Raw genomic sequence first — 26,530 nt, forward strand, 5'->3', positions numbered from 1 at the left:
GAATTATATATATGCTTAGTTTTCTCTTGGTATAACTGATTCCAAGGGGGCTACTTATTACATAGCGTATATCTTATCTGGGATTATTCAACAAACACTGAATTATAGTGAATTGTAAACTGAATTGGAAAATGTAGGCAACAATAGCCTATTTGAACTCAACTATAGTCACTGCACGGTAGTTTTAGACAAAAGTTTTAGACCAAAAAAAGGTCTGGTGCTTATTGACTAAACTGTACAGACAAATGGTAAACTGTAGAACCCTCACTGTATTCCTTTGCTACCAGTATTTATTAATTAGGTATTACAGTAAAAGCTATAGCACACTGTGCTGAGAGGTCTCCTTACAGAATTGGAAATATTCAACTTGTGCTACAAGGAGAGTCACTGCAATTAACTCATTATCCATGTGTTAGAAAAGCAATTACCGACCTGAGATGACTATCTTTAGCTTTATTCAATCTACACATTTTTTATTCTTTTTAGAATAGTGAATCAGCATAGATAGGGCTATGAAGGACAAAACACCCACTAATAGCTCTAAACCTGCAACAATACATCACAAAATAAAAATCATTCTAAAACTAATCCATCGGATTGCATTTTGTTCAACAAACTATCACAGCATAACAGGAGAACATGCGTGATATGTATAATGTACTGCCAAATTAAGTAAATGCCTTAAAGGAATACACCATGCACCATAACCACTAGTGTTTCAAACCGTTTCATTGTTCCGTTCAGGTTTCTAGAATTGTTTAAGAGTATCTAAGAGTGTCTACTGATAAAATGATGAAATGTAAAGTAATTATATGTCCTATTGTAAACCTGTTTTTCAAGAAAATATCATGGGATATGAGCAATTTTCTCAACAACTTTTTTGAGCTTGTATTTTTCAATGGGTTATTGTTTTCAAGAATAAACCTACAGTACAATGAATACAATACAATAAATAGTCAAACACACGCTCTAGATTGCTTTCAATGGTTTTAGTACTTTTACCTGCAGTCATTACAGTAGATTGGTTCTGTGAAAAAAATGCCTGGTTAATTTACAGATGAAATGGATCTGTATAAGTGTCATTGGTTGAAGGACATCGCTAAGCATGAAAAGATTCTGGGCAATGTTTGATAGTCAATTTGCAAATTATCAATTTATTTTATGATGGCAACACCTCCGGGATTGCACTAGTGTCATATAAAGGATCAATGATGACATTTACTTGTATCATTATTTTCCTTATTTTAGAGGCATATTTGAGATTGCAACATAACATTCTCTACTATTCTTGCAGGAACTAACTTCACACTGGCAGAACTAGGGATTTGTGAACCTTCCTCTCATAGAGGCAACTACTGCTCGGATATTGGAATACTTCACCAAGGTTTTCCACTGAGTACAGGGTCTGACGCTGATTCTGATACAGAGGGAGGGATGTCTCCAGAACATGCTATACGTTTATGGGGTAGAGGAATTAAATCCAGGCGTAGCTCCGGCTTATCGAGTCGTGAAAATTCAGCCCTGACATTGACTGACTCTGATAACGAAAATAAATCAGACGAGGAGAACGGTAGGCTTTTTGTTTCTCTGCAGATCTATCATAAATTAATAAGGCAGAGTAATGTTCTTTTTTTAAGAATTAATTATCCTCTCACTTACAATATCTTATACAACATGCCATTACAAACCTAATTAACTTACCAATAAAGCATTTGAGTATAAGATATTATTTATTAAACTTGTTGGTTTTATATGTAAAAAGTTAATGTACCTGTGAAAAAGCATTATGATTTTATTATTCAGCAAAATGTAGAACGCACATGAGACAAAGATAATTTGAGTATATTATCACTAATAAGACTTTTCTGATGCCTTGGTAATTCATTATTTTAGATTGCATAATGCTCTACTGGTCTATCAACAATTTATTGACATGAAAAACTTAAAAAATAATGTATACATTTAAAAATAGTTGAATGGGAATTGAAGGGAGGCTCTCATAAACTCCTGCAAATGAAACAATAACACAAAAAATTATACTGTAGAGTGAAAACTGGGCATTAAGATTAAAGGTCATGGACTCAGTTTGAATAGGCAACTCCAATAAAAAAGAAAAAGAAAAAAAATACAGTTCCGAGCAATCATACCTTTTTTTGTGTCTGTAGTTACACAACCTCTCTTGGAAGAAAAAGAGGAAAATGAGTACAAAATATATCAAGACTATCTTATTATCTTTACTGTGAAATTATATATATATATATATATATATATATATATATATATATATATATATATATATATATATATATATTTATTCGGTAGCCCTTTCATGTAAAGTAGACTATGTCTCCTCATTGATATATTTTTTTAATTATTGATATTTAAATACCAAGCACTGTTTCATCTTTTTTCTTTTTTTTTTACTTCTTGAGGAATCAGTGAGTCATATTGACAGCAAAAGCATTATGCATGTTTCCTTATACACAGTACTTATATTTAAAAAAATATATATAATAATTACCAATTGGAATATCTGTGGAATAATATGTTTCTAAATATGATACCATACCATGACACGATGCACAAAATTGCTATTTTGAGTAGTGTCACAAGAGACTTAACATTTTCTACCTTTCTTCTCAAGTCACTAAGCAGTAAAATAATAGTAATACACTGAGGGCTTAGTGGGTAATTTTTGACAGTTGCAGGAGAGGAGTCATGGGGTTTGGGGGATAAAAACCTGCTAACAGTTTAATTGATATGCTTTCATGAAGAAGTGAGTTTTCAATGATTTTTTTGAATGAGTGGAGACTGGGTGAAAGTCTTACGGAGAAGGGAAGGGAGTTCCACAGAAGAAGTGCAGCCCTGGAGAAATATTGGAGGCGAGCATTAGAGGTGGAAGTACAGAGAGAGGATATACATAGGTATTTGGCAGAGCAGAGGGGCCCCCGATAGGACATACTTGTGTATTAGGGAGGATATGTAGGTTGGAGCAGCATTATGTAGGGACTTGTAAACAAGCACCAGAATTTAAAAATGAGCCCTATATCTAACTGGAAGCCAATGCAGCAACTGACAGAGCGGGGAGGCGTGGGGGTGCTAGCCGACAGGAAATGAGCCTCGCTGCCGTATTTATTATAGATTGTAGCAATGCAATTTGGGAACACGTAAGACCACTGAGAAGGGTATTGCAGTAGTCAAGGCGAGAGAGAACAACAGCATGGACCAGCACCTTAGCCGCATCCGGGGTTAAATAGGGGCGGATGCGCATTATGTTTTTGAGATGGGAGTGACAGGATTTGGCGATTGCTTGGACATGAGGGATGACAGAGAGGTTGGAGTTGAAACGAACACCCAGGCAGTGAGCTTGTGAGGTAGAGGTGATGGTAGCGCCATTGACTTGGAGGGAGACAGACATGGGAGTAGTAACACTTGAGGGAGGAAAGACCAAAAGTTCTGTTTTGGACAGGTTGAGTTTAAGGAAGTGAGCAGCCATCCAGTTGGAAATCGCAGAGAGGCAGTCAGAGACACGAGTCAAGATGGGCGGAGAGAGATCAGGTAGATTTGCATGTCATCTGCATAGAAATGATAACGGACGCCAAAAGAGCTGATGATTTTACCAAGGTAGGCAGTATAGATAGAGAACAGTAGGGGACCAAGGACAGAACCTTGGGGGACGCTGACAGAGAGTGGTTGGGGGGAAGAGGCATAGTCAGAGAAAGAAACACTGAAAGAGTGCTGGGAGAGGTAGGAGTAGCACCAGGAGAGAGCAGTATACCATAGACCAAAATTACAGAGAATGCGAAGAAGCTGTTGATGATCAACAGTGTCAAAGGCAGCGGAAAGATCAAGGAAAATTAGGATAGAGTAATGGTCGCAAGATTTAGCAGCAATTAAATCGTTGGATACTTTGGTCACAGCCATTTTGACAGAATGACCAGCGCGAAATCCAGACTGAAGGGGGTCAAACTGAGAGTTGGATTCGAGAAAGTCAGTCAGTCTGGTGTACACGACTCTATCGAGAATCTTGGAGGCAAATGGCAGTAGTGAGATAGGGTGGTAGTTGGATGAGGAGTTAGGGTCAAGGCTGGGCTTTTTCAGAAATGGTGTTACAGTTGCATGTTTGAAGGGTGAGGAATATGTGCCAGAGGAAAGGGAGTGATTGAAAATTTTAGTGAGAGGAAGAGCAAGAGAGGGAGACAAAGTGCAGATGAGATACGAGGGAATAGGATCGAGGGAATAGGTGGTGGGGAGGACCAAAGCAGAGCAGAAATCTCTTCTGCTGTAGCAGGTGCGAATGAGTGTAGAATGGTGGAGGGAGTGGGGTTGGGTGGTGTATTGGTAGGGGAAGGAGATAAATTAGAGATCTCTTCTCTGATTGTAGAGATCTTCTCAGTGAAGTGAGATGCAAAGTTTGTGGCGAGCAAGGTGGTAAAAAGAGGGGGTTAAAAGGGCAAAGAAGAGCGTAAAACGTGTGAAATAGGTGTTTGGGTTGATGGGACAATGTACTTATGAGGGTGTTAAAGTAAATTACTTTTGCAGCAGAAAGAGCCAGGCTGTAGGAGAACAGTATAAATTTATAGTGGAGGAAGTCAGATGCAAAGTGAGACTTTCTCCAGCAGCGTTCAGCAGTTCTAGAACATTTTTGGAGGTAACGGGTCAGCTTGGTGTGCCAGGGTTGTAATTGGGGGTGCTTGCTGCGTTTAATTGTAGGAGGTGCCATGATGTCGAGTTGAGAGGAGAGAGTTGAGTTGTAGAGATAGGGCAAGTTAGATTTGGGATGGGTAAAAGGAAAGTTTGGAGTTTGGTGGAGAAATGCTGGAGATCAAGGCAGTTGAGGTTTCTGTGAGATTGGAGAGTTGAGGGTGGTGAAATTTGGGTACGGGTATGCTGATGTCAAATGTTAGCAGATGGTGGTCAGACAAAGGAAATGGAACAGTGGAGAGATTAGAAGTGGTACAGAGATTGGTGAAAATGAGGTCAAGGGTTTTTCCTGCTCTATAAGTTGCTGAAGTAGACAATTGTGTGAGGCCATAGGAGGAGGTTACAGAGAGCAGGCGGAAGGCATCAGGGCAGTTGAGGTTGTTGATTGGGATGTTAAAGTACCCAAGTATGAGGGAGGGAGTGCTAGAGGAGAGAAAGTGGGGTAGCCAGGAAGAAATGTGTTCATTGAATAGCCTAGAATGACTGGGGGGTGATAGATGATGGCAATTCTTAAAGGAGTGGGCTTAAAAAGGCGGACAGTGTGAACTTCAAAGGAAGTAAAGGAAAGGGCAGGTGCAGGGAGGATAGGTTGAAAGGTACATTGAGTGGAGAGAAGGATGCCTACACCTCCTCCTTTACAGTCGAGCTTGGGAGTATGGGAGAATTGTAGTCCACCGAAACATAAAGAAGCGGGAGTAGCGATATCAGAGGGAGACTGCCAGGTCTCAGTGAGTGAATTAGAGATGACGAGGTCGTGTATAGCTGTTGATTTAATATTCCTACTGATTGAACGGGCGTTCCAGAGTGCACACTGAATGTTGGTAAAGGAGGATAAACTGCAGGGTATGTGGATGAGGTTTGTGTGGTTTCTGGTTGTCTTTGTGTGAGCAGACGAGGTAAAGGGCCCCGGGTTGGGTGAGACATGCAGCTGCTAGAAGTAGGAGGAGAGATAGTGTTACCGACATACCAAAAATAAATATAAAACTGAACAACGTATATGGACTATATGCTGCCATGGATAGTAGTAAGGAAAAGAAAACTATAGTAAATTTGCATATATCTTTCTTGCTCCTGGCAAACTATGATAGCATATATAAATGGCTATAGCTTCAAATGGCACATGTAGAATCATAGAGGAAGGGTCAGTTCTGCTAAAATATGCTGGATCTTTGAGAAATAAGCTAATAAATGGCACAGTTATACCCAAATGAAACACCATTAAAGGCTGTACATTAGGTCTTCTGGATTTGATTGTTAAACTTTCCTGGCTGGGCCTTTAAAAAAAATCCTACTGAGCATAAAGTAAATAAATATACAAAACATGGCCTGCAAAGCAAGTCTCATTCTTCTGTTTTTTAGTTTACAAGAAAAAAAAGACTTATAAGCACATGACAAAGGAGCCTTGTTACAGAATGTTTTTCCTTTTCCTGTCCTGTCTGCTGTATGGGGTAGCATTTGTGTAGGATTTATATTAGCCTTACATTTTTAGTGGCTTGTGTTATAGTTTCCGTAAATATTTTGTATTTTTTTAAAAAAAAAACTAAAATGAAAACTAAAATGTAGACTTCTGTAGACTTTTGGATTGTTCCTCATGAAGAAACAATGCAAAATAAATGGTGGTAAAAACGCTAGCGAATAATTTAATCATGACATAGCACCCCAACATATTCCATGAATCAAGATTTGTTATTGGTGACATCATGGCTTTACATTATCAGTTGCTTAACAGTAATGTATAACATGTTCGAATATGTAATGATTCTAGAACACAATATAGCTGGGAGTGCTCTGAGTTATATATGTTGCTATATATAATTTCCTTAACTTTTTCTTTATTGCTTTCCTTTTTTTTTATTCTCCATTTAAACCATGATAAAAATAATATTAGTATAATTTCATTAAATAGTTGGCTACATTTAAAAATTGCTATAACATTCAAATTATTTGTATAAGAATTAATATTCTTCAGAATAGTATTTTGTATAAGGTAAATTGGAAACTGTTTATCTAAACCCCATCTGAACCTATCTAGTCAAATACCCACACCAATAAAACAATGGTTTATGATGCTTCCTTGAAAAAGTAAATGTAGTGTGTGGATTGTACTGCAATTATCTACAATCATACATTTCTTTCCAGTGAAAAAGGAAGTCACATAGTTACTTAGGCTGAAAAGTAACTTGAGTCCATCAAAGTCAGCCATTCTCACACGTGTTTTTGCCATTGATCCAAAATAAGTCATACACACTCAGTCATACCCTCCTACTCACATTACAAAGAAACTATCATTATTGCCCCAAGTCATACACACTCACATACATACACATACACATAGTCACATGCAACCATCCACCCACTGTCAAACTACTACATTATTCAAACATTCAAATTCATAGACATCATGTACAGCTACTCTTGCCACTTACGCAGTTTTATACACATTGGACATAAAGCAAGTGTTTAAAAAAATATATGTAGACTGTGTTTATGGACTATATTTCCTTGACTTTTCTTATTTAGTGTGCCAAATTTGTCCACAGACATTGTAAATCAACATTACTAGCGACCACAATTCCTTAGATGGCCATAGACACACAAAGCTCATCGAGTCACTGGTGGAAAATACTTATTAAATGTAAACATTGATGTGAAAATTAGTATGTAAAATTAGTATGTAAAGGATGGGGTTAATTTAACCACACCCACATGGGTGCCTAAAAATTCCTGCTTCCACGTGATACTGACTCTTTGCTCTGTCTGGCATAAGAAACACAAATTTATTTACTAAAGGCGATATCAACAGACAAAGTGAAACTAAGAGAAAAATAGGAAATTAAAAGTGATGGCATAAATAAGTTTACAGATAAAAAAAATCAACAACTTTATTTTATAATTGTGTCATATATTTAATATTGTGCACCTTTAGGTACTTTGTATATACTTTGAAATATTATTGTGCTAATTGTTCAATTGTTATTATTTGCAAAAAATACATTGTTTAATTATGAACATTCAAATTGATGTTTTGTTCTCTCTTTTTGTTTTATTTTCCCCTTTTTATAAATTTGAAATGCCTGACTTAAAGTTTAAATAGCATAGTTAATATGGAGATTCCAAACACCTATCAGTATGAAATAGTAGCTCTGATGTTGACCTGAATTCATTACATAACAGAGTCATTGCACCTCTATTCTACATACTATATCCCTGTGTTCTCAGAGGGAGGTATAGCACTGTGGATTGTCCCCTAGCCTAACATGAACACTAAAAATATAGTGAATTACAAAGCCCAACACTCTAAGAGAGGCCTAACCTATTGTACAGCTAATCTAACAAAGCCTCTGAAATGTGTACTTGCATGTTAAGAATTGTAATAAATGTACAACCTTTTTACAACTGTGTTGTTATATTGGCTGGTTAGAGCAGTAATAATGTCAACCCAGGTTCTAATCTCAGTCAGACAACTTAACCAGCAAGTGTTCCTATGCAAAACACCTAACAATATACGTCTGCCTATATCAAATACTTATCGATATTAAGCTTCGTTGAGCAAGCCCTTCTTCACCTCTCAGATATACCCTTTCTAAAAGTGTTAAATGCTGCAGAATATGTTTATGAATATAGTAATAATTAAAAGAGCACATTTTAATACACAATAATTTAAAAGTGACATTTTTCCTCTGGCAGTTTTATTTCAAACTAAGTTGGCATAGAACCCAGCTCTAGGACTTTTATTGGGGTTATTGGGGTCACATTAATCTCACAAGGGAAAATGAGAAATGGTATGTATCCCAGCGAGCACTTAACCCCATCATAAGACAGAATTTGCCATATTACTGTGCTACAATAGGATTTATCTCTCTGTCATGAAGGGGTTAATCAAGCAATATTAAAATAATACAAACGTCAATTCTCAACACATGCAATTGGAGGTTGAAAATCTCTCACTTGCTACCTATTCACATTTGTAAATGTCTGATTAATCACATGCTAAAATAGCAATCACTTGAGAATTGTATGATAAGTATGGAACTTTTCTGACAGAGAATGATGTGATCAGCTGAACTTTTAAAGTCTTTCAGTTCTAAGTATACTCGGGTCCCCTCCTAGAGTAATTTGCTAAACCTGTAGAAGAAGCCAGATATCCTTATTCAGGTAACCAGGTCCGATACAGCTGACTATCTCTGAGTCAATGTGTGTGGCCCAGTATGGCCCTGCATAACTCAGTGGAGCTAACTGTATTCTAGGGCCTGGTGTGACCCAAGTAAGTTGTTAAATTATTCTGAAATGGTTTGATAGATGACTCTAATAGGGTGCTAGGACTTTCCTGGAACTATAACCACTACAAATTGGACTGTTCCTTTAACACAGTGAACATAACTAAGTGTATAAAGCGTCCTTATTTTGCATTGTGAAAAAACGCTGTTCAAAATTACTAATCTCGATTAGTAAAAAAAAAAATATTTGCAATTTGATATTCAAAAATAATTTTATGTACAAAATAAATGTGCTGCATTTGGAAATATGTGATTTCAAGAACATATGTATGGCATATGTGTAGCTTTTTTTGTAGTCAGGGTATACTTTATAGCGTGGAACATGGAACAATATTTTTTTCCCCAAAGTTTAAAGATAAATGAACCACAAGTATTTAATATGGAATAGGTGTGTGTGAATGCAGTTCTGTATTCATGTTTAGTGATGGTATTTGAATGCATTGATGTAATTGTATGTATTGCCTATGTCAGCGATAGGCAACCTTCGGCACTCCAGATGTTGTGGACAACATCCCTCATAATGCTCTGTTTGAATTAATGAATGTTTTTATATGAAGTATGTGATTTCAAGGATGTTTTTGTGTATAGTGTTGTATGAATACGGGAGTATATTTACATATGAACACACAGCTGCACAAAGACAGACAGACTAGAAGATATACACAGAGACACATTGAAAGAGGGCCTACAGTCACCAGTAGAGATGTCCCGAATAGTTTGCTGGCGAACATAGCTTGTTCGCGTTCGCCATGGCGGGCGAACATATGCGATGTTCGGTCCGCCCCCTATTCGTCATCATTGAGTAAACTTTGACCCTGTACCTCACAGTCAGCAGACACATTCCAGCCAATCAGCAGCAGACCCTCCCTCCCAGACAGCATCCATTTTAGATTCATTCAGAAGCTGCATTCTTAGTGAGAGGAGGGACAGTGTAGCTGCTGCTGATTTAATAGGGAAATCGATAGCTAGGCTAGTGTATTAGGTGTCCACTACAGTCCTGAAGGACTCATCTGATCTCTGCTGTAAGGACAGCACCCCAAAAAGCCCTTTTTAGGGCTAGAACATCAGTCTGCTTTTTTTTTTTCTGTGTAATCTAATTGCAGTTGCCTGCCAGCCAGCGTGTGTGTCAGGCTCACAGCGTATACTGTGCCCACTTGCCCAGTGTAACCACTCATATCTGGTGTCACAATAGCTTGCATTTAAAAAAATAAAAACTTTTTTGACTGTAATATAATAGCAGTCAGTTTCCTTCACACGTGTGCGTTTCAGGGCCTGCCAGGGCACAGTGTCACACCAGTGCAACTCATATCTGGTGTAACAGTAGTGTACATAAAAAAAAAACTAGAAATTTGACTGTGAAATAATAGCAGTCAGTTTCCTTCACACGTGTGCGTTTCAGGGCCTGCCAGGGCACAGTGTCACACCAGTGCAACTCATATCTGGTGTAACAGTATGGTACATAAAAAAAAATACAATTTTGACTGTAATAGATTGAATAGCAGTTAGTTGTCTGCAAGCGTGTGTGTCAGGCCTACAGCGTCTACTCTGCCAACTTCTGCCAGTGCACAGTGCCACTCATATCTGTTGTCACAGTAGCTTGCACGCATAGTACCACTAATCGAAAAAAAATGACAGGCAGAGGCAGGCCACCCTGCAGGGGCCGTCATGGTCATGGTGCGGTGATTCCCTTTGGCCCTAGACTAATGCCCAGTGTTCAGAGGCCACGTACCCTGAACTCGAAAAGTTCTGAGGACATAGTTGACTGGCTAACACAGGACACCCAATCTTCTACAGCTTCCGCTCGGAACCTTGACGCACCATCCTCCTCCAGCTTAGCTTCGGGCACCTCTCAAGTTACTACTCGACTGCCTGCCGCCACCACCAACACTAGCACCACAGCCGCTTCACTTGATCTGTCGGAGGAGTTATTTACACATCAGTTGGAAGAAATGAGTGATGCGCAACTATTATTGCCAGAGGATGTAGATAACAGGGATATGTCTCAGTCAGGCAGCATTACACACATGGACATACGGTGTGATGATGATGTTGTACCCATTGCTGCTTCCTTTGCTGATTGTCAGATACAAGTGAAGCAGTTGATGATGACGATGCGTCCGTGGATGTCACGCGGGTGCCCGCTAGAAGAGAAGAAGAACAGGGGGAAAGTTCAGATGGGGAGACAGAGAGGAGGAGGAGACGAGTTGGAAGCAGGGGGGTTCATCTCAAGGAGCTAGTGGCACAGTCAGACAGCATGCATCGGCACCCGGGGTCAGCCAGACAGCACGCCAATCAACGCATGCAGTTGCCACCACCAGAATGCCGTCATTGCAGAGCTCAGCAGTGTGGTATTTTTTTGTGTGTCTGCCTCTGCCAACAGCGATGCCATTTGCAACCTGTGCCAAAAGAAACTGAGTAGTGGGAAGTCCAACACCCACCTAGGTACAACTGCTTTGCGAAAGCACATGATCGCACATCACAAACACCTATGGGATCAACACGAGTACAAGCAGCACACAAACTCAAAGCCACCATCCTCCTCCTGGTCCAGCATCTTCAGCCACGTCAACCACTGCTGTCCTGCTTGCCCCCTCTCAACCATCCGCCACTCTGTCTCTCGCCTTAAGCAGTTCCTGCTCATCTGCCCACAGTCAGGTGTCTGTCAAGGACATGTTTGAGCGTAAGAAGCCAATGTCACAAAGTCACCCCCTTGCCCAGCATCTGACAGCTGGCTTGACTGAACTCTTAGCCCGCCAGCTGTTACCATACAAGCTGGTGGAGTCTGAGGCATTCCAAAAATTTGTAGCTATTGGGACACCACAGTGGAAGGTACCCGGCCGAAATTTCTTTGCACAAAATGCAATCCCCAACCTGTACTCGATTGTACAAAAGGAAGTAATGGCATGTCTGGCACACAGTGTTGGGGCAAGGATCCATGTGACCCTGCAAAGCATGGTCAGGGCAGGTATATCACCTACACTGCGCATTGGGTAAACCTGCTGACAGCTGCCAAGCATGGAATGCGTGGCTCTGCAGAGGAGTTGGTGACACTGCCACGACTTGCAGGCAGGCCTGCTGCCACCTCCTCTACTCCTCCTACTCCATCCTCTTCCATAACCTCCTCGGCTGAGTCCTCTTCTGCTGCTGCGTCTTGCTCCACATCAACGGCACCCCCCCAGCTCCCCAGGTACTATTCCACATCCCGGATACAGCAGTGTCACGCCGTCTTGTGTTTGACTTGCTTGAAAGCAGAGAGTCACACCAGACCAGCACCAGACCTGTCCACCCTGAATGCACAGGTGGATAAGTGGCTGACTCCGCACCAACTGGAGATTGGCAAAGTGGTTTGTGACAACGGAAGAAATTTGTTGGCGGCATTGAATTTGGGCAAGTTGACACATGTGCCGTGCATGGCACATGTGTGTAATCTGATCGTACAACGCTTTGTGCATAAGTACCCAGGCTTACAGGATGTCCTGAAGCAGGCCAGGAAGGTGTGTGGCCATTTCAGACGTTCCTACACGGCCATGGCGCACTTTACAGATATCCAGCGGCGAAACAACATGCCAGTGAGGCGCTTGATTTGCGACAGCCCGACTCGTTGGAATTCAACACTCCTAATGTTTGGCCGCCTGCTCCAACAAGAAAAAGCCATTAACGACTATTTGTATGACCGGGGTGCTAGGACAGCCTCTGCGGAGCTGGGAATTTTTTTGCCACGTTACTGGACACTCATGCACAATGCCTGTAGGCTCATGCGTCCTTTTGAGGAGGTGACAAACCTAGTCAGTCGCACCGAAGGCACCATAAGCAACATCATACCATTTGTTTTCTTCCTCAAGCGTGCCCTGCGAAGAGTGCTGGATCAGGCCGTAGATGAGCATGAAGAGGAAGAGGAAGAGTTGTGGTCACCATCACCACCAGAAACAGCCTTATCAGCATCGCTTGCTGGACCTGCGGCAACGCTGGAAGAGGATTGTGAGGAAGAGGAGTCAGAGGAGGAATGTGGCTTTGAGGAGGAGGAAGACCAACCACAACAGGCATCCCAGGGTGCTCGTTGTCACCTATCCGGTACCCGTGGTGTTGTATGTGGCTGGGGGGAAGAACATACCTTCAGTGAGAGCACTGAGGATGAGTAATGGGACATGAGTAGCTCGGCATCCAACCTTGTGCAAATGGGGTCTTTCATGCTGTCGTGCCTGTTGAGGGACCCTCGTATAAAAAGGCTGAAGGAGAACAACCTGTACTGGGTGTCCACGCTACTAGACCCCCGGTATAAGCAGAAAGTGCCTGAAATGTTACCGAATTACCGCAAGTCGGAAAGGATGCAGCAGTTCCAAAATAAATTAAAAAGTATGTTTTACACAGCATATAAGAGTGATGTCACAGCACAACGGGAATCTAACAGGGGAAGAGGTGGAAGTAATCCTCCTCCTCCCACGACCACGCCGGCAAGGACAGGACGCTTTACAGACGTGTTGTTGATGGAGGACATGCAGAGCTTTTTAAGTCCTACGCATTGCCACAGCCCTTCGTGGTCCACCCTCAGAGAACGACTCGACCGACAGGTAGCAGACTACCTCGCCTTAACTGCAGATATCGACACTCTGAGAAGTGATGAACCCCTTGACTACTGGGTGTGCAGGCTTGACCTGTGGCCTGAGGTATCCCAATTTGCGATAGAACTTCTGGCCTGCCCCGCTTCAAGTGTCCTGTCAGAAAGGACCTTCAGTGCAGCAGGAGGTATTGTCACTGAGAAGAGAAGTAGCCTAGGTCAAAAAGTCTAGATTACCTCACCTTTATTAAGATGAATGAGGGATGGATCCCGAAGGAACTGACAGTGGGCGATACATTCGACTAAAAAGGCCTGATGAGGGGGACGTAACAGGGATTAAACTAATAAGAATAGTACTACTTAACACACAACTCCTATCTGGTGGCACATTAGATTGCACGCGCTGTACCCCAAATTTGAAGTAGGGGGACCGACCAAGCATCTTTTTCCATCTCCCGGTTCCTAAAATCGATGCCATATACACGTCCCCTGATAGGGGACGTAACAGGGATTAAACTGATAAGAATAGTACTACTTAACACACCACTCCTATCTGGTGGCACATTAGATTGCACGCGCAGTGCCCCAAATTTGAAGTAGGAGGACCGACCAAGCATCTTTTTCCATCTCCCGGTTCCTAAAATCGATGCCATATACACGTCCCCTGATAGGGGACATAACAGGGATTAAACTGATAGGAATAGTACTACTTAACACACCTTATAATAATGCAGTTAGAGTCAATGCAGAGAGAGGAGTCTGAAGAAGAGGAGTCAGAGGAGGAAGGTGGCTTTGAGGAGGTGGAAGACCAAACACAGCAGGTGTCCCAGGGGGCTTGTTGTCACCTTTCGGGGACCCTTGGTGTTGTACGTGGCTGGGTGGAGGAAGAGACCTTCAATGACATCAGTGAGGACAAGGAACGGGACATGGCTAGCTTGGTATCCAACCTTGTGCAAATGGGGAGTTTGCGGTTGTGCAAATGGACTGTTTGCGGTTGTTTGCGTTGCGTTAAACGGGGAATTTGGTCTGTCACTGTGAAGCGGGTGTAACCCTTACACTACCTGATCGATACAACATCATACCTGATGTTTTAAAGCACGTTATTCCAAACAATTTAGGAATGTTAGGTGAATTATGCCCTTTATGCATTAAAACCAGACTCTGTATTAACTATGTAATTTTCCATGGGAGTTTTTCCATGGATCCCCCTCCGGCATGCCACAGTCCAGGTGTTAGTCCCCTTGAAATAACTTTTCCATCACTATTGTGGCCAGAAAGAGTCCCTGTGGGTTTTAAAATTCGCCTGCCTATTGAAGTCTATGGCGGTTCGCCTGGTTCGCCCGTTCGCGAACATTTGCGGAAATTCGCGTTCGCCGTTCGCAAACGGAAATTTTATGTTTGCGACATCTCTTGTCACCAGTGAAATTAATCAATTCTGTGTGCTCAGAGTCTGTATATGTGTTTGTGAGGTGGGCTTCTTGTATTATTCATTTAGGGGAGGCTTTTTATACAGCTGTGTGTGGACCTGGTTGGCCATGTACAGGTTAAGGGCAGGAGCTGCAGAGCTGCTGCAGGATGCTCTACTCCAGTGAGGATTTCTATTCACAAGTGCGGGAAGGAAGTGATCTGCGATCACTTCCTACAGTTGTTGCAATGTTGAAATTGAGGATTGTCCTTCTCCTTCTGCAATTACCATTAGGTTTGCTCTAGGAGATGTTTGAAGTCCCCCTGGGACTCATAATAGGCAAGAGCTTGTTTGTCTCTGATAGCCTTGAGTGTCGTGCAAAGGCCCCTTGAGAGCCATGCATGGCACATGTGCCATAGGTTGCGGACCCCTTGTCCTTTAACAAGGATTTATATTTAATAAAAAAAGGATTAGAAATTAACTCCACTGGACAAGAAAGTTTAGAGGAACGTATTGAGACTGGCCAGGTGACCACATGACAGAAATCATAGATCCATATTGCACTTGTCTCCTTCGTACCAAACAGAAGGAGCATTATTGCCAAGACAAAGTACCCAAAATTAAAGATGATGTAAAACTCCTGGTTGACCCACTTGTCACAACAAACAGCTGATGAGAGCCTCTTCCACCTTCTCTGCCTACGCTGTGGATATCTGTGTGCTGGTGGAAGTGAAGTGTAATCTCTTGCTCCCAGCAAAGTAGCTGTTTGAGGGAGCCACTGAGTCTAGATGCCAAGAATTCTGAAATTCCTTTTAATATTGAAATGTAAGGGGGGGGGGGCAGTAATCTAAACATACAAATACTCTAATCATAAATAAAATATATACATTTTTAATATGAGTTTTCATTTCTCCAATTTTCAGAATTATTTCAGAAAGATCATAGCTAATGATATATATATATTTGTGTTAAGGGCTCATGATAGTACAGAAGATACAAACACTGATAAGTGTAGGATGGTATTAAAAGAGCAAGTCGGTTGTGGTGTGCCGGAACCGACGATGAGGTAGGCCTGTAAATAAAGAGGGCCCACCAAGAAGAAATGTAAAGAGAAAAGGAGTTAATAATGAGGAGTGGGTGGGAGGGTGATGCAGCGCTGACCTCGAACGATATGGAGCCAGGTAAGGGGTGTCCCTTAAGTAGGGAAGAGGTGTGTCATACGCCCCTCCCACAATTACAGGCCAAAAGGCCTTAATACTTGTGTTAAGGGCTCATGATAGTACAGAAGATACAAACACTGATAAGTGTAGGATGGTATTAAAAGAGCAAGTCGGTTGTGGTGTGCCGGAACCGACGATGAGGTAGGCCTGTAAATAAAGAGGGCAAAAGTAGAAAATCAAATTTATTACATACCAGCAATATACATACTTTAACCAGACATGTCTTGAAAGGCATTTCTTACTTCTTGTACCGGGTTAGGTATGTATCTAGAGTAAGCCGATGATTTCCAGCGCCCTAGTGACTTGATAACATGAACTGGAATGTTTGCACTGGATGCTGTGGAGGCCGCTCCTATGCGGAAGGAGTGGCCCGAATAGTTAGCTGATTTGAGGCCCAGCTGTGCAAGTAAAGACCTGACGTGTGGTAAAGGTGGTGGTAGTGAGTACCGAACCTTGTAGACTGAAAGTGGTTGAGATGGTGGTTCGTTGTTATGCTGGGTATATGAGTCCAGTAGTTTGACGGGGCTCCACCTGTTGTGAGTAGGATAGTACTTAACCTCTACTGAAAGTGCATGTTGACTGGTTTTGGAGTGAGGCAGAGTCAAGATATAATAGTCCATGTGTTTTGTTAAGTGTGACTGAAGTAGGATGTGAGTGGACTGTGTTGTGCTGATGGCGGTAAATTCTCTTGTCTCAAGAAACCATAAACAAGGCTACGTATATGGCGGTTTTAACGATGAGGTTTGTGTTGTTGGCAAAGGGTTTAAATCTAGTGAATTATATAAGTCTTTAAAAATATGGAAATCTATGGGTAGCCTCTGGGCCGTACGTGGGGGTTCGGATCTCTGAATACCCCTAAGGATGTTCTTAATTGGTAGGAGGACACTTGATTTGTCTGGTTGTAAAGTTAGCATGTGATGTTGGATGCCTGTCAGATATGGTTTGATTGTGTTGTTTGATAGTTTGAGTTTGAGTTTGAGGTGGCAAAAAGAAGCAAAGCCCAACCAGGATGTCACGATGAAAGGTTGTAAGATGTTGTGTTCAGAAAGGAATCTTTAAATCAAATGAAAGCTCTATCGTAAGTTTCCCGGGTATTAGTAGACAGTGCTAATTGGGACAATGTTCTGCTATGTTGCATAATAGCATCTAGTCCATTACTAGATGGTGGAATAGTGGGGTGTTCATGGCTGTGAGTGCGGCTGACGGTAGTATTTGACGAAAAGCCTGGAAATTAACGCGAGACAAATTGTCAGCAGCAGTGTTACATACACCTGGAACATGAATACAAAACAAGAGAAAATTATGACATGCAGCCAGCCAAGTGAGTTTCCTCAAGAATCTCATAATAGTCAGTGATTTGGATCGGCCTTGTTTATAATGTGACAAGTTACTTGGTTGTCTGAGTAGCAACGTACAGACGAACCTGCCCATAAATGCACCCATGCCACGGCAACCGTCATGATGGGATATATCTCAAACAGAGCTGAGGTAGTGGAAAAACCCTCCAGGTCCTGAACTTCTGAAGGCCAGCTGCCCCAAAGCCATTCGTTCCTGAAAAATTGCTGTAAAACCTGTGGTAGACGCCGCGTCTGACCAAATGGTAGGTGAGGAGTCAGACAATTTTGGAAGGAACATGCTTTTACCATTCAAGGTGGTTAAAAATTTTCTCCACATAATTACGCCTGCCGTGGCTTGGGTATCCAGGGGTGACCTGTGTCCATCATGTCTAAAAGTGGTTAACATGTAAAGGAGTTGTGAGATGAAAGCCCGGCCTTGAGGTATGATGCGAATGGCAAAATTCAGTGACCCAAGCAGAGACTGTAATTCTTGCGGTTGCAAGTACCGAGTTGTATGTAGAGATTATGTTGATCAGAATGTTTTCTACCTTGGGCGTGGCAGGCTAGCTTGCATGGTGGCTGAGTCTAGTATGATACCCAGGAATGTGATGAAGGTATGTGGTCCTTCAGTCTTGGTGGAGGAGACTGGGACACCCACCTGTTCGAATAGACTGATGGTTTCTTTTAGGCTACTGGGAGGGGAAATATTCTCCTCGACCAGTAAGAAATCATCCAGATAATGTATAACTGTAGGGCATCTGGCTATATTTAATAAAACCAGCATAGGGTTTCGGCGAATATGTCGAAAATGGCCGGACTACTTTGGAACCTAAATGTTAAACGTGAGCAAAATAGTAGTTCCCTGCCCACTTGATACCATGCAGGTGACACAGTGTAGGGTGGATAGGCAGTAACTTGAAAGCATTGTGATATCAGTCTTACTGAGCCATGCTCCGGCCCCTGCCTGCATGATAGCCGTAATGGCGTGATCTATGGTGGAATATTGCAGTGAAAATTCCTCAGAGGGTATGAGGGAGTTCAGACTAGGAGTGGCAGAGGTGTGAGGTGTTGATAGATCAATGATAAGTCTCTGTTTGTGAGAAGATTTCCCCGTGACAATACCGATGGGGTTTGTCCGCCATGTGGTGAACGGAGGGGACTGGAAGGGCCCCCATAGGAAGTCCTCTGCCACTTCCTGGCTATGAGTGCCTCCACCGCTGTAGGGTTTGTTGTGCGGATTGTAAATTAGGACATTCCAGGATTCCGGAAGGCATGTGTATGAGGCCTGTGTGAATCCTTCTGATAGACCCGAGATAATGAATTCCACCAAATGTCTAGATGGATGATGTGGCAGTAATGTCGTAAGTACAGAAATGTTTATTGATGTTAAGTATAGTTTTGGGATACATTTTATTTGGACACAGATTTAGCATGTGCCCTGAAACAGATGGCTGGAGAAAGTGATTGCAACTCAACCAGTGCTGGAGGGGTCGCAGCGGCCGACCCAGCCATGGTAAGGGGTGTAGTGACCGATTCCCCAGGGGTGATACTGGCAGGCTAACTAGGCCTGAAAGGCGAAAAATTAATCTTGTTTGTGACAGGTGAGGCCCTGCTAGTTGCCAAGTGGCTATGAGAGGCTCTGTCTATGAGTTGGCGCGAGGGGTTATTGAGGCCACCCGTCGTAGTGGCAGGAATCGTAGGCCTCTCGGTGATAGTAAAAGAAAACAGGGGGAGGGAGTGACAGGTGAGGCCCTCTCTATAATATTGCGAGGCGGCTAACTCACGTGTGGCCCGATGGCGTTTGCCTCCGAAACGTTGAGGCGGGGTGTTGGCCTCGCGGACCACTAAACGATAGGCAGAAATGCCAAGAAGGGAGGTACCTATTTGGGCCTATACCCCTAACTTGCCAGTACTCTATGGCCTAGAAGAATGAAACGTATGTGAACTACAACGTGAGCAGGCTTACGTACCTGGTAGTATGTATGAAGTTTTGAGATTCGACAGGTATGAAAACCTGGATAAACCTAAAAAGGGATCGAGTGAGAATGGATCCTGTGAGACCTGTGTAATCTGTATAGGCTGGGATTAGGCTTCTAGCAGTATGTGTGGGAGGTGTAAAATCTATGACTATGATAATGACATGACTGCCCATGCTTGGTGACAAGCGTTACGCTGAGTCCGATACCTGGCAGCAGGGGATTGGCCGTGTAATGTGTATATATGGAAGGTGATCAGATGATATGCATGTCACTAAACTGATCTGGGAATGCAAGGGACTTTTTAATGTGAAGTGACAATATGCAGAATCATAAATGTTGCTGTAAAGTGACGTATGAATGTATGAACCAGAACGTGTGATTCAAAAACCGAAAGTCTTGTGAGACGTATATGCCGTGTTCTTGAATACTCGTGTTACGTCGCCTGAGTGTGTCAAGAAAAGGCCTGAGTTTGTAAATGCCATGTGAAATTATGTGAAATGACAGTCTATGCAGAAAATGTTGTAACGTGACGTATGAGTGGTTCAACCAATGCGTGTGATTCAACCCGAAACCCTCTGTGGAAGGTAGGACCGTGTTCTTATATACTCGTGGTATATCGTATGAGTATGATAAGAAATGGCCTGAATAGTTAGTGCCATGTAATCGTAATGTACATGGTTGTAATAACATCATATCTCCATTATACTCTTTGAAAATAGGACCGTGTCCTTGAACTCGTGGTATGTCGTACGAGCATGACAGAAAAAGGAGCCGTAATGTAGGCTAACCATAACAGTAATATACATGTAATATCTGCATTGTAAAATAAAATAACTATTATTATTAAAACCATATATATATAATAAGCAAACTGAAACAAAATAGACAACCTAAGATCGTGTAAAATAAGTATTTGAAAGTTTAACCGATAACTGTGCAGGAAACGTATGATTGGTTGGATCAGTACATGTGATTCAACCCGAGTATGCATGAAAAGGAATTAAATCCTTGTGTCATGGTTAACAACAAAGAAATGAGGCCTGTAACGTAGGCTGATTTAATTGTAATGAAATGGATAATTATAAAAAAAACTCCAGTAAGCGTGGGAGTCCAATGTCTATACAGAAATGTTAGCTGGTTTCATACCCTTGATGTAATAAGTGATACCTTAAAAATAGCATGAAAATGGTCTGTCTATTTAACCAAGCAACTTTTTAACCAAATGTAAATACATGAAATGATGAAATGTAACTCACGAAAAAGATCTATGTGAATACATAGCAGAATAACCGAATCTTAGTATGAAGGGAAACAGAAGTTAGCATGAATAGCTTAACCGTATGCATTTTAATGCGAACAGCAATCGTGCATAGAATATACTATGAATAAGTGCCGACCAGAAAACACAAACCGAAATGACAATCGTTTAAATGAAGCAAGGTTGGTTTTTACATGAAATGCAATAATGTCTGAGAAGCCTGTAGTACACTGAATGACCGGTAGGGGTCAGTGTGTAGGCGAAAATGCAGTGGCTCGATGGTTTGTACATGAAATGCAATAATGTCTGAGAAGCCTGTAGTACACCGAATGACCGGTAGGGGTCAGTGTGTAGGCGAAAATGCAGTGGTTCGTTGGTTTGTACACGAAATGCAATAATGTCTGAGAAGCCTGTAGTACACCGAATGACCGGTAGGGGTCAGTGTGTAGGCGAAAATGCAGTGGTTCGATGGTTTGTACATGAAATGCAATAATGTCTGAGAAGCCTGTAGTAGACTGAATGACCGGTAGGGGTCAGTGTGTAGGCGAAAATGCAGTGGTTCGTTGGTTTGTACATGAAATGCGATAATGTCTAAGAAGCCTGTAGTACACCCAAAGACCGGTAGGGGGTTTAAACGAATGATATGCATGAACATGGAATGGTTTTAGAACAGACTTAGACAAAATGCAGCCGTAAAGTGAGGACCTGACCCGTGCATGGTGCCGTGGGACTGATGCCTGGCATAACGGGTAGGTTGACTTACAGTTTGTGAGTCACTTGGACACCATCCACGGCGATGGATTGAAGAAAGAAGGTGGTAGGCCGGAAAAGCCTGTGGCTGGATTCCTGACACAGCTCTGCTTAAAAAACCTCATGGAGTAATCAGGTAAAATGGCGTCTGGATGACCCGGAAGTGGAAATGATGCAGCGCTGACCTCGAACGATATGGAGCCAGGTAAGGGGTGTCCCTTAAGTAGGGAAGAGGTGTGTCATACGCCCCTCCCACAATTACAGGCCAAAAGGCCTTAATACATATATATATATATATATATATATATATTCAGAAACATATTGCTTTTTGGGAGCTAGAGGATTGAGACGTTTCTTGTATGTTAATTGATGGAATCATCAATGACTGAAGATGGCATCCTACAACCAAGAAATCTAGTTCTCGAGAATATCCGCAATGTGAATATTTACACTAAAATGCAATTGGTCTACTACTCCTCTTTGATATTCCTACTGTCCATCTGTGACACAGGGTAGATCCAGAGCCCATCCTCAAGTGGAACATCATTCTTTAAGCAATCTTAGATAAAAAGAGATTGCCATTGTCCCCCAATTTTTAAAATCACTATTTAGTAGATATGCCCCCCAATGAAAATATGCATCAGATATCTTAACTGCATCCTTTGCAAACCCTCCCATTTTTCCAGAGCACAGACTTTTAGCCTGTGTCATAGAATGGTCCAATTGAAATACTCATTTAGAAGCTTCTACGCTGAAGCTGCAATTACATTTGCACATGATCTCCAAAGGTTCTCAATGAGCTGTAATACACCTCATTGTGAAAGGGGGCAAGCCAGCATCGAAGGAGGGTGTCAGCATAGAACACCTGCCACTTTCATTAGCTCCCTGACATCGCAAGAAAACCTCCCTGACTGTCTGATTGAGGTGTTTCTACCTCCAACTATAAGTGACAATTTCTATTGAAATCAGCACTTTTAAATGCTTTTACAAATGGCAGGCACCAGACCAGACGAAGTTAAGGTGCTTTATCTGGAGATTTCCTTTGAATTGCCCCATCTTTTTCAGTACTGTTGGATCTCCTGCCCTCTGACTGCCAGTCCATTTCACTGAGCATTATCCTAATCATATCAGTTGAATTCCAGTATGCAGTTAATAATGATTAAGCAAACAGATATAGAAAAATAAAGCAGGTACATGTATGTTGCAGAGAAATCACAGAATCAAGGTGAACCCTTCCCTTACAGGTTTTTAATAAAAGTGGAACTCCAACCAAACGATGGCTTCAGTGATATAAAGTGGTCATGGTGGTAGGAGCCTGGACTTGCAGTGTTTATGTTTGAAACAATGTAAATTCAGATTTATTTGCATTCGTGTGCTGGGTCCAGTTACACCCCTGACACTTGATTTAGCCAGCCAGGAACTGCATCATGTCAATTCTGTGCATATTTTTGTCCATCATCAACAGGCACATCACGCATGAAAAAAGAATAATCTTGCAAGGGAAAGATCACCTTTCCCCTTCCTTCCTGCCTCTCCTCAATCAGTAGCTCCACATTAAAAAAAAAAAAATACCTGTGTGCGTATGTAAAACTCACCCTTTCAACCTTCACATTAATACAGTTAAATAAATACAGTAGTGTTATGAATACATGCGTGTATTCCTAACACCAACTCGTCCATTACTACCCCCCTCCTGCCCTGGTTCCCACTTAAAAGTCCTACTTACATTTATAAAAGATTCCCTTGCTTGGGAAAATGTATTTTCAGTGCACACAAACCTGCCACTCTATTCTCTTATTGCACCATAGAAATAATTGCAGCAACTATAAAGCAAGGAGTGCCAGAAAACCACTTGAAAGTGGGCTCTCCTGCTCTATTGTTCACTCAAATCTTGGCAAAGTCCTATATGCTGAGGAATTGATTGACCCTTGAAGAGAGGGACTATATCTGTATATTATTTTAAATGAAATGTATACCTTATCTAGCAATTTTATAACACAATACATTGAAAAAGCCACAACATTAAAACCACTGACAGGTGACATGAATAACATTGATTATATCATTACAATGGCACCTATCGAGGGGTGTGATATATTAGGCAGAAAGTGAAAAGTCAGTTCTTGAATTCCATGTGTTGAAAGTATGAATAATGGGAAAGCAGAAAGATATGAGTGACTTTGACAAAGGTCAAACAGTAATGACTGGGTCAGAGTATCTCCAAAATGTCAAGTCTTGTGGGGTGTTCCCAAAAGTGGTGCAAGGGGGCATGGGCATGATGCATTGATTCATGTGAGAAGCAAAGGGTATCCCATCTGGTCTGATCACACAGAAGAGCTACTGTAGCTCAAATTGCTGAAAAACTTAATGCTGGCCATGATAGAACACAGTGCATTGAAATGTGCTGCATATGGGTTTGCAAAGATACAAACCAATCAGAATGCACATGATGACACCTCTCCACTGCTGAAAGTGTATTTATCACAGTAATTTTGATTTATATATATTCACAATGATCTTACAACAGATTATTTAAATGCACTAAAGCTTATATAGCACTAGCACTATTTAATTTTTCACCCATGTTTGAATTAGTGTGCGACTCACCAATATTGGGGTACTGTGAAGTAGTGGTGGGCTTTACACAATATGGCCATATAGTGGGACTGAATCCTCATGTTTGTATGCTGAGATAGGTGGTTTTAAGTAGCCTTGTAAAATGTAGAAATGTATTTTTATATGTGTGCTGTTCCTTAATCTGTATTGTAAAAAACTTATTGCTGACCATAATAGAACATACAGTGCATCGCAGTTTGCTGCATATGGGGTTGTGTAGCTACAGACTGCTCAGAATGCCTATGATGACCCCTGTCCACCGACGAAAGTGCCTTCAATAGGGACATGAGCATCAGAACTGGACCATGGAGCAATGGAAGAAGGTTGGGTGGTCTGATGAATCATGTTTTCTATTAGATCAGATGGAAGGCCAAGTGCTTGTGTGTCATTTGCCTGGGGAAGAGATGGCAGCAGGAAGCACTTGGAGAAGAAGGCCTCCAAATTCCACAGATCAAACAAATCCAATCCATAGAGGACTTAACGGTTCTGCTTCTAATCCATGTCTTGACTCATCAGAGTTGTTTTGGCAGCAACAGGGGAACCTATACGATATTAGGCAAGTGGATGTAATGTTGTGGCTAATCGGTAAATATAATAAAGTTCACCTCTGTCATATAACATAAAGTTGATGTTTAATATACAAAATAGCACTCACATATTTTGTATATTGACATGTAGTAAAACATACTATTATTAAAGCCAAACAAAGGTTGTATCCATATATCAATATATATATATAAAACAATGTATAGCTAGAATATTCTAATGCCATAAGCACATAAGCACAAATAGACACAAAAGAAGACAGGGCTCTTTAAAATGTCCATGAAATCTTAGCAATCCTCATGATTTTAAAAAGATGTGCAGCATACAAGCAGTCAAGCTTAAGTCCTTTTTTTCTTCCACTTAACATTTCCAAGCAAGAACAAGGACAGCTTAGTGTAATGAAGTTTCTCTGCCATTTTACTCCCTAAACCCCTTTGCAAGATTGTCAGCTGCAAATGCCAATTGTGATAGTGCATTATGTTGGACACCTGTCCACTGGGAACAAGAATGAGCCACAAATTAATTTCAATAACTGCCATCACGTGGAAATGAATTTGGATATTGCTGCTATAACCTTTAAACCACAATCAGATTTCAGACAGTAATTCCTTCTAGTTCCTCCCACTGAATATGCACATATTAGTGAGCACTGATTTGTAATTTTGACATTCTTCATTAGCATAGTCCTTGCCTGTCATTTATTGTAGCAACATTGGAATTAAGAGCCAGTTGCATTCACATAGCTACGTATAGATATAATTACATAATTGCAAGGTGCAGATAACTCAGTATTTTAGGTATATGGCTGAATTAAGGACTGTAGAACATGTTAGAGTCTGAGAAACAACATGACTGTCAGCTAATCAGAAACCTTTATTATTATGTCATTTATTGAAAACAGGCTTCTTTATAAAATGTTTAAACAAGTAAAGTTCCTGCTCTTTGTAGCTGAAAAAGTCTGCTTAGCTAAAAAAAATACAAAATCAATGTTTTATCACATCACTGATTTTATGAAGTGCGAGGATCTATTATCATATAGATTGACAGTTGCCCCACTGGCTCAGCACCACAGCACGGACACTTACAAAGCCATCATTAATTTCTTGTGCTCGTACATAGCTATGGCTCCCTATGTTATAAACGCTGTGTCCTTCACAACCAAATCAATAAGCTTTTAGGTATGGTTCTCTTAAATAACAGCTAACAAGGATCTTTAGTTTAATCAGAATGCTGTTTCCTGTACAATACTTGTTTTTATTTTTTGCGAATATGTATAAAAATGATGACTATGAAGAGGTGTTTTCATTTATTTATTTATTTGTTTATTTATTTTCTTTTTACACCTTAAAAGGTTTATTGTGTGCATGAATCACTGAACTGGCTTAAACTGTGCAATTTATTGCATTCACTTTAGACAGGCATTAACAAACCATGATCAATACTAAATATGAGTTCCAATATTGTTCTCCAGCTGAGAACCGATGTAGTACATTGCAAGGAGTAAAAGCAGAGAAGGAGTTAATTGTAGTAGTACTTATGCATCTTATAGGTTTCATTACATCCATTTTTAGGTTTGAGGTCCACATTTTATAATAATAAAAGCTCACTCGATGACACAAAATCTATTTCCCATTTTTTTTTAGAACATTCACTAACCTTCTGATAATCCCATGATAGGAACCATTTAGTGCGAGTGCTACATACAATTTTAGGTTACAGAAAATATTGATGTAGCATAAAATGATGCATTAAATTGCATTGAGAATAATGATCGACTAACTTAATACATTCTATTCCTTTTTTTAAAGACAAAACAATTATGTATACTTAATGATTTTGATTGATTCCCTAAATGTGATCAATAAAAAAAGTTTGAATACATT

At 41.1% G+C, this 26,530-nt stretch overlaps 1 protein-coding gene across 1 annotated transcript in view; it reads left to right on the top strand.

The window, feature by feature from the left end:
- Positions 1–26,530, top strand: part of TENM2 (teneurin transmembrane protein 2) — a 2,177,747-nt gene that overhangs the window by 603,221 nt on the left and 1,547,996 nt on the right. Inside the window, exon 4 of the mRNA XM_063447436.1 lies at positions 1,295–1,570. Within this exon, the coding sequence (XP_063303506.1) occupies positions 1,295–1,570 (276 nt within the window). The remainder of the gene's footprint in view (positions 1–1,294; positions 1,571–26,530) is intronic.

This window comes from Pelobates fuscus, chromosome 3, assembly GCF_036172605.1.
Source record: "Pelobates fuscus isolate aPelFus1 chromosome 3, aPelFus1.pri, whole genome shotgun sequence".
NCBI lineage: Eukaryota > Metazoa > Chordata > Amphibia > Anura > Pelobatidae > Pelobates > Pelobates fuscus.